Genomic DNA, 9,013 nt, shown 5'->3' with positions numbered 1-9,013 from the left:
TAGTATAGATAAGGAACTTCCCTACCTTAAGTACACTACTTTAATTAATACTATGATGTATTGTGGATATTTTATGCTTGCATTTGGGAGTAACTAAAATGATAAAAGGTATGCACTCATTATGAACTTAGTGTTTTCTCTGTTGCTTGACAGAAGCATTTATGAGGACAAGGGACACATGCCTTTGTCTTCCTGAATCTACACGTCATTCCTCTCATGTGCGTGCACGCCGGAAGGTTGCACGAAATTATCGACTTCAACTCGCTATACAACGTACGATATACTTGCTAGAGGATGCCTTGCCATGATCAACAAATGGCCATGGTCATGGTAGGAGTCCCTCCACATTTTTGGAGGGTTCTATCCATGGTGATGTTACTATTCCACAAGTTCCTTTGCAAACTGTCATGGAAGGACAAGGACGAAGACAGCACACTCTTTCATGTTTGGATGCGACAAGAAGATATCGTCAACAACGGGCAAGGCAACGCACCTCCAACATAAGACAACAGCGCCATCAACATGACAGACACTTTTGCCCTCTCATAGACGCTCAAAATGAGGAACAGGTCCCGTATGTTCATGACACATTACTTGGAGGAATTGCTTGCATTCTACATGCCTATCCATGTCTACGAGATGTCCACCCTTCCATGCTACCATTGATACATGTCTCATTGCCTACAGATCATACAGGAACCATGTCCTCCTTCTGTGAGTTTTGTGGTGTACGTCTTTGGCCGTGTGAAATGAAGAAGGAAGATACACCATCAATGGGAAAATATTGTTGCAAAGGTGGGAAAGTATCCCTCTTTCCTCTTGCAAGACCGCCAGATGTATTGGAGAGGCTACTCACTAATAGTGATGCTTTGAGTAGGTCTTTCAAAAGAAACATCAGGAGTTACAATAGTGTTATGGCATTTGCATCTCTTGGAGCTACCATTGATGAGACATTGATGGGTAGGTCTGGTGCATATTGCTTCCGTGTACATGGAGGTGTGTACCATCGAATTGGTTCTTTGCTACCACATGAAGCAGGGGCTCCAAAATTTGCACAGATATATGTATTTGATACTGAGCATGAGGTTCGGAATCGTATGAGTGCCTTGGATGGTTTGAATTTGTCCACTCTTGAAGCATTATCAATGATGATGCAATCATGTAATCCGTATGCGAATGCCTTCTATAATGTTGGTAGAATGTTACATGACAGTCCTGGTGTGGAGATCAAAATGACAATTTATGAGAATAGAAATACTTCTAGGCAGTACTTGATACCTGTTGGCAATGAGGTTGCTGCAATTATGCCAGGTCAAGGGGATGTACAAACAGTTGGCCATCGAGACATTGTGATACATTGTCAAAATGGAAGGCTGCAAAGGATTTCAAATCTACACAGGTCGTACATGCCACTATTGTATGTTCTTCTCTTTCCACGGGGAGAAGATGGATGGCATATCAAGCTTCCTTATGATAATGTGCATGGCCCTTTAGATGCCTTGGTTGGTCGACAATGTGTCACTCAAAGAGAGTACTATGCCGCATATCGGCTACAGGTTCGTGCTGATACAGAGTCATGCTTGCTTCGTGGGGGTCGTTTACTTCAACAATTTATGGTTGATGCATATTGTGCCATTGAGGAATGTCGTCTTGCATGGGTCCGTACAAATCAGCAGACGTTGAGGGCAGAATTGTATGTAGGCTTGGTTGACATGGTGCATTTGTCTGGGAGTGATGTTGTAGTTGGACGGTCTGCAGGTCGAAGAATTGTCTTACCCTCATCTTTTATAAGCGGCCCTCGGCACATGTACCAATTGTATCAAGATGCAATGGCAATTGTGCGTGCAAAGGGAAAGCCAGACCTATTTATCACATTCACATGTAACCCCAAATGGCCAGAAATAAATGAGGCATTACTTCCAGGACAGGTTTCCTTTGATCGACCAGACATAACCACCAGGGTTTTCTTCTTGAAACACTCGAGCATGATGAAGTATATCTTAAAGAAAGATATTTTTGGGAAAGTGGTGGCTTACATTTCTATCGTGGAGTTCCAAAAGAGAGGCTTGCCACATTCTCATACATTATGATTCTAGATCCTCGATGTAAGCCTCAATCAACATTTGACTATGACAAGATGGTTTGTGCAGAGCTACCAGATAAAAATTGATTTCCAGTGCTGCATGATATCATTGTTAGTTGTAACATTCATGGTCCATGCGGTGAGTTCAATAGTTCATCTCCTTGCATGGTTGATGGCCGATGTATTAGAAAATATCCACGTTCATTTTGTGAGCAAACAAGCATGGATAATAATGGCTACCCCATTTATGTGCGACGAAACAATGGCTTCACCACCAAGGTTAGGGGTTCTACTATAGATAACCGATGGGTTGTGCCATATAATCCTATTTTGTCAACACTATTTAGTGCGCATATCAATGTTGAGGTATGCTCGACAATTTCAACCGTCAAGTATGTCTATAAGTACATCTACAAGGGGCATGATAGGGCAACTGTAAGATTCCATACATCGGTACGTGATGCAGAAAGGGTGAACATTGATGAGATAGACATGTACACGGATGGCCGCTATGTATCTGCATCTGAGTCTTGCTGGAGAATTTTTGAATATCCTTTGCACAATGACGCACCAGTTGTTCAGAGATTGAGCGTGCATGTTCCGGCTGGTCAAATGGTGACTTTTCGAGATAATGATAGACTTAATGATGTCTTGCAAAGAGATAATGCAGAGAAGACCACTTTGAAAGAGTGGTTCACATGCAACTTGGAGAATCCTGAAGCAAATGATAGTTTGTACATTGATTTTCCTCAAAAGTGGGTGTGGAATTCGGGTTCCAAGAAATGGACAAAGAGACGTCGTGGGGAAACTATTGGGCGGATGTATTTTGTGCAGCCCTCTACAGGTGAACGATATTATGTCCGTTTGCTTTTGACTCTTTGTAAAGGATGTAAATCATTTGAGGATCTACGCTCCGCAAATGGTGTATTGTTTCCAACATTCAAGGCAGCATGCATTGCAAGGGGTATCTTGGAAGATGATGGGGAATGGTTCGGATGCATGGAGGAAGCTTGCAATACACATACAGGCTTGCAATTGAGACATTTGTTTGTGACCATTCTATTGTTTTGTGAACCCTCCTCCCCTCATCTTTTATGGGAAAGATTTCAACTTTTTTTGTATGAGGACTATCAACACATGTTGGAGATGAGATATGAGTCGTTAGATGGTTGTACACAGGTTGCTGAAGGGTATGCATTGAGAGATTTGCATAACATTCTTGGTACTTTTGGACGAAGTTTAGCTGAATTTCCTAGAATTCCAATGCCTGATGAACGCTTTGTGACACGTGATGAAAATAGCTTGCTTTTCCAAGAGCAATGCCTTGACACAATGCAAGAGCTATCCGTGTCACGTGAAATGGAGCAGAGTCTAAATGAAGATCAAAGGATTGCTTTTGAGGCAATGTTGCATGGACTGACTATTGATGGTGGGGCTATTTTTTTCCTAGATGGTCCTGCGGACTGGGAAAACTTATTTGTATAATTGTTTGTTGTCACGTGTGTGTGGAGAAGAAGAAGCTGCATTGGCCACAGCATCTTCTGGTATTTCAGCATTGCTATTGCGAAATGGACGCTCTGCACATTCTAGATTCAAGATACCCTTGGACCTTGATAGTTGTAGCACATGCAATATCCCTGTTCAGGGTCAACTTGCTGAATTGCTAAGAATGTGCAAGTTGATTGTGTGGGATGAGGCTCCTATGATGCATCGATATGCCTTCGAATCTTTGGAAAGGTCTTTGTAAGTGATGTACTTTTTAATGGTACAGCTATGGAAAACATCAATACCAATGTCATCGTTGAGACTGAGTCGGATGGTATTGAGTCCACTCCTCCAAGGTTTGCCAATGTTCGAGCGGCAAAGGGAAGTGCTCGATGTGTGGGATCCTCTTCTATTAATCCTGTGGTAAATGATGGGAATCATGAACTCATGGCTGCATTATCGGACTTCTTTGTCCGTCGTGACTCTAGGCAATTGGACTTTGAACGACACTTAGAAGCACTTTTGGATGTGGCTCAGCAAGCGAATGGCGAACAAATTGTAGACCTTCACAATGAGGTGCGTTTATGTGCACAACGATTCAATGGAGGAATGGCCCAGGTTGAGGAGAACCAATTCAACATGCTGGTTCGCATGGAGCAACAGTTTGAATCAATGCAAAGCTCACACATGCCCAATAGGGAAATCTAGGTCCAAATTGATGCACTTAAGGACCAGGTCCTTGCTTTAGAAGGAGAGGTAACCCGGCTCAAGGTCCACTTGAATCGATTCAATGCATTGATGACAAAGATGGCTCGAGCTTCTGATGGCCGTGCCATATAGCAACGTTCAACCTTGGCTACTAGAAATAGTTGAAGCACGTACTTTTGTGTGTTAATTTGATTCACTATGTTGATATACTAAAGCATACCTTGCTTTGAACTCCGTTGGTAGGATAAATTAGTGAACATGTTGTTTTTTTTTTGTTTTATACTTGTGTTATTTGATCTACATGGCATGAAGCCATAGAGTATACTTAAATTAAGTTTTGAGACTTTGGTTGAGATGATATTTTTGGTCAAAACAATATGAGGTACTACCTTTGTGGCTTGGGGTCATAAGGTAGCATGTTTTTAGAAAAGAGGCTTCCATCGTTACAACTATGCTTAGCTATGTGAGCTTCAAGGACGTTGCAATGAAATACTTGGAAGCTTGATAGATTCCACGATATTTTTCCACTATCTACATTTCATTCTGAAAGTTATCTTTAGGTTTACAAGTAGAAATTGTCTTACTCCTTTAGATTTGGTTCACTTTATGCACTCTCAAATAATTGGGTAGCACTTTCCAGACCCCATTATTAGTTCGTAATGACCATTGTAGACAACTTCAGATTGGGGTCATGCACATCAAACCACTTCAATGGAATATTTTATTGTATTGATGCATATGCACGTGCCTAAATTTTGTTTTCTCTTTGCAAACAACACACTTCCTCCTATGAAACCCTTTGCTTTTGGAAATTAGGGACCATTGAGACCCTGTTATGATGTGTATCCACAAAGTATGTATAATGTATCCTAATTGTGGAAGGTTCAAACAAGACGATAGAGTTTGTGGGATTATTTTTACAAAAGGGTCATCGATGTATGATAGTGTAGGAAATTTGAATGTTATTATAGTTATTATATATTACCAATTGAAACTCCACCAAAGTATCCTTTGCCACTAACTATTTTGTTGATTGTTTCCTAAGAGTTTTGACATTTTGCATGGAGTGGAAATGTCAATCGTAAATAAGATCTGTCGGTGTTTGAAGGTTTATTGGTATTGTATTTGAAGTTATTCTCTTTTCTTAAAATCTCAAAACTATGTGTTGCCGCTGCTTTAAGTTGTTGCATATGCGTGATATTTTTCATGTTTTTCCATCTCATTATGTGAAAATGTTGAAAATTTAAGCCTTATGTACACATAAACGAGTAGATTTGTGTAGCTCTTTATGCATGTCTATGAGTGATTGAGAACTAAGATTTTGTTATTAACTTCAAAGTTTCAATGGTATCAATAGTGTGCTCTTTTGGATTACACCAACATGTGGATCGCATACTATAGTTGCTATGTTGATTCAATTCTCTATACACTTTGATTGTCATGAAAGATGATGTTATGATGTTTCTTGGACGGGGTTGAAATATTGTATTTATAGATGCCACATTAAAGAAGGCATTGGACAATATCTACGTTTAGTTGGATGCTTCATCATCCACCGTTTCTTATCTATGGTAGGATCTAAGTATATCCTTTGAAAAATTTCCAGCTTGGTGTTCAAACTAACAATTTTCTCATTTAGATCCACCTGGTTGGAGAGGCCTACTTAGTATGTGTGATGTTGTAAACATTATTGAAAGCTTTGAAGTTGTTAGGTAAGGAACACCAATGAAGCACAATGCTTTTTTAATATTTTTTGGTTATTGAACTTATTGTAATTAACCAATTGGCTTGCTATTATCGTGATAACATTTTAATGGAAGTGCATGAGTTTTTCGGAGGACTCCAAGGGTACTTTCATATCAGTGTGGCTTTGAATCATAATGCAGGTTCAACTCGCATAAGGATTCGCGAGCTCGGAGATCGCTTGCCAGTCAATGTAGAATACTCTTATAGGGATAGATATGAGAATTGGAGGATCGTATTACATGAGATAAATCTCTAACTAACTAAAACAAAGTGAAAAGTACTCGACTAATAGAGTCCACCCATCCTTGACCGGCAACCTGAGCCGGTCCCCACTTTCCACACCGCACTCACTCTTTTTACCACACTGTTTAACATATACAAACAGTGTTCCTTAATTAGTTTCAAACACAGGTTCTTTTATACAACCTTTCAAACAATACCAAAACAGTTGAAACAAGGTCTAACGTACCAGCCCTATTATTCAACAAAAATAACTTTTCCAATTTCTCATGATGTTTGCCGCTACCCGCGGACTTCCTATGTCTAACCAACAGAGCCTTTGCAAAGGATTTATTCGCTAATCGCGAATTGCACAACCTTCCCATCTCGCTAACTGCAAGGCATCTTGCTAACCGCCAGGCATCCCGCTACCCGCGAGGCATCTCGCTAACCGCGAGGAATAAAAGAGAGCCGATAACCTCAGCTTAATCTCCACTAACCGCAGAATCATCTCGCTACCCGCGAGAACAAAACAATTCTTCTCATTAAATGATTCATCAAACATGATCAAAAAATTCTTCATATCAATCAGAACCCACTTATCAAACAATAACAATTTATTAGGCAATAACAATTCAACAAACAGTAGCAATTTATCAAATAGCCCTTTCACTAATCTATGAAAACATATGCTTGTTTCATGTGATTTAACAATCACGTTTCCGATCAGTTTAAAGTAAGGTCTAAGTTCATCTTACCGGTCAACTATGCATAATTATAAATTTGTCTTACCGGATTCAGAGCGCGTGCAACTAACTCCTGTGCTAGAGGTTGAACGGCTTCGACTTCTTCTTCGGTTGATGCTTCCGCATGAGATACGTTGGAGTTGACACCTTTCTTCCCACCTTTCTTGGTGGTGTAACGGCATGGGCGTCTTTAGAACTTCGCGTTACACGCTTCGGAGCCATAGCTTCGGAATGGAGAAAAGAAAAGCGCGTTGTTGGATAGAGAGAGAGAGTATGTTCACAAATCGGGTGACGGCACGTCGACGATTGGAGATGGAGATGGCTTGAGGTGAGAGGTTAAGAGAGAGAGGCTTCCTCCGACGCGTCGTTGCGAGAGAGCTTCCGCTTCTGTAGATGTGTGTGTTCAAAGTAAGAGGAGAAGGGTCCTTTATATAGGCCCTAGGGGGATGCTAAAAATAATGAGAGGTTTCAAGAATAGGAGAGGAAAAAAGCTCGCGCGTCGTCGCGGCTCTATAAATTATTTTATTTTATTTTTATTTTTTTTGGGTATGCGAATCCTTTGCGCGATTTTAAAAAGCTCTATACTTACAAGTTCCCATTCTATTTTGAAAGAGAGAAAGAAAGAAGTATCCTAATTTTGACTCACCTCTCTTTCTTTCCTAAAAATACTATCTCTAATCTTTTTCTTCAGACATAGATTAGGTTCCCACATAAACCTATTGTTCCACATAAAGAAAGATCATAAATAAATGGATTCTAAACCCGATTTTCAATCCGATTGCTTTGATAAACTCATGATGACTCACAAAATTGAGAATCTCAATTACTTTGCAAAATAACTGAAATGACTTATATGGATAAATGTTGGGTACCATGCCTAGTATAGGCCCTTGGTCTGCTAAATATAGGCTCCCTTGTATTGCATGTGTGTCATAGCCCTTGACCCTGGACCAGACCCTGGACCATCTTACCCTAGACCTAACATCATGTAAGGTTTCCAGTTTCCGAAACCTTAAAGATTGTACTAAGCTTGCAAAACTTAATGGAAAACACTATTGTAGGACCCCAAACACTATTAATTTTGGTATTTTTTGAATCATAAGCAGAGCTTTACTATGTTTAGAAATTTTTAGAATCTGATTCTGATAAAAACGAGAACAGTTACGGGTTCTGAAAAATTACCATAGAAATTCAATTAATAACAAAAATTGGGTGGTTCCATTATTAATCATTAGCAAAGACTTCTTTACACTACGGTTCTAGAGTTAGATAGAAAATTCCAAATTTCATCATTAAAGATCTGCAAAAATCAACCAGGCAAATTCTGGAAGGTATGGGGTGAGTGTGGAAGCTGAGGAAACTTGCCAGGAGCAGTGATGGCTGAAAATGGCGCAAAATCCAAGCTAGGGGGCTGCTTGGACTAGGGAAAAACTGCCAAAATCTGCCAGATGCCCAGAAAAAGCTATAAAAAGGACCTTTCTCTTCATATTTTCTTAGACTCGGAGCCTTGAGAATTTCTCTCTCATCTAGGGAGAAACACTACGCAGAAATCATTAGAGTTTAATCTCTAATTGATTAACCCTAACGGTAATTAACCTAATTCTTCTTAATTAGCAAGGTTAGATTAAGATAAATTGTTAATAAATCAAAGATTAGGCCTATGTATGCTTCTTAAACCTCTATAAATTAATTAATCTCTGCTGATTATTATAATTAAGCTTAGTAATACTAAGATAATTATTTATCTTATCATATTAGGGCTGAAATTAGCCAAATTAATCATGAACTAATGGTAAAAATATTAATTAGGATTAGATTAAGTTGAAGTAATTATCAGAGATACATTAGACAGTTATTAATCTAAGAAAATTATCCTATAATTTTCTGAGAAGTTTTCTTAATTAATTAGGCATAATTACTCTGTTTTTTGAACAATTTTAATAGGGGAAATTTGTAAATGGGATTCAAATGATATGATATATTTACAAGTGGTTAATTAGATGTTCAAAAACCCGTGATAATTAGG

At 39.3% G+C, this 9,013-nt stretch overlaps 2 protein-coding genes across 2 annotated transcripts; both read left to right on the top strand.

Moving 5' to 3' along the window:
* Window positions 1-407: 407 nt before the first annotated feature.
* On the top strand, window positions 408-2,090 carry LOC147439699 (uncharacterized). The gene is made up of 2 exons (XM_086484055.1): window positions 408-1,838; window positions 1,929-2,090. Exons 1-2 carry the CDS (start codon window positions 408-410, stop codon window positions 2,088-2,090), a joined length of 1,593 nt encoding a protein of 530 aa, XP_086340181.1.
* A 215-nt stretch (window positions 2,091-2,305) lies between these two features.
* LOC147439698 (uncharacterized) lies at window positions 2,306-3,568 on the top strand. The gene has a single exon (XM_086484054.1). The coding sequence runs from the start codon at window positions 2,306-2,308 to the stop codon at window positions 3,566-3,568; it is 1,263 nt and encodes a 420-aa protein (XP_086340180.1).
* Window positions 3,569-9,013: the final 5,445 nt, after the last annotated feature.

Source organism: Adiantum capillus-veneris, chromosome 16 (assembly GCF_014529385.1).
Source record: "Adiantum capillus-veneris isolate H3 chromosome 16, ASM1452938v2, whole genome shotgun sequence".
Taxonomy (NCBI): Eukaryota; Viridiplantae; Streptophyta; class Polypodiopsida; order Polypodiales; family Pteridaceae; genus Adiantum; species Adiantum capillus-veneris.
Note: the sequence above shows the minus strand (reverse complement) of the source record. Positions and strands in the feature narration are given on the sequence as shown.

Excerpts from the sequence above, each read along its gene's own strand:
- LOC147439698 (XM_086484054.1), top strand. The coding sequence starts at position 2,306 with ATGGATAATAATGGCTACCCCATTTATGTGCGACGAAACAATGGCTTC.
- LOC147439699 (XM_086484055.1), top strand. The coding sequence starts at position 408 with ATGGAAGGACAAGGACGAAGACAGCACACTCTTTCATGTTTGGATGCG. Across the intron at positions 1,839-1,928 it reads ATCAAGATGCAATGGCAATT|GTTTCCTTTGATCGACCAGA; the intron begins GTGCGTGCAAAG and ends CTTCCAGGACAG.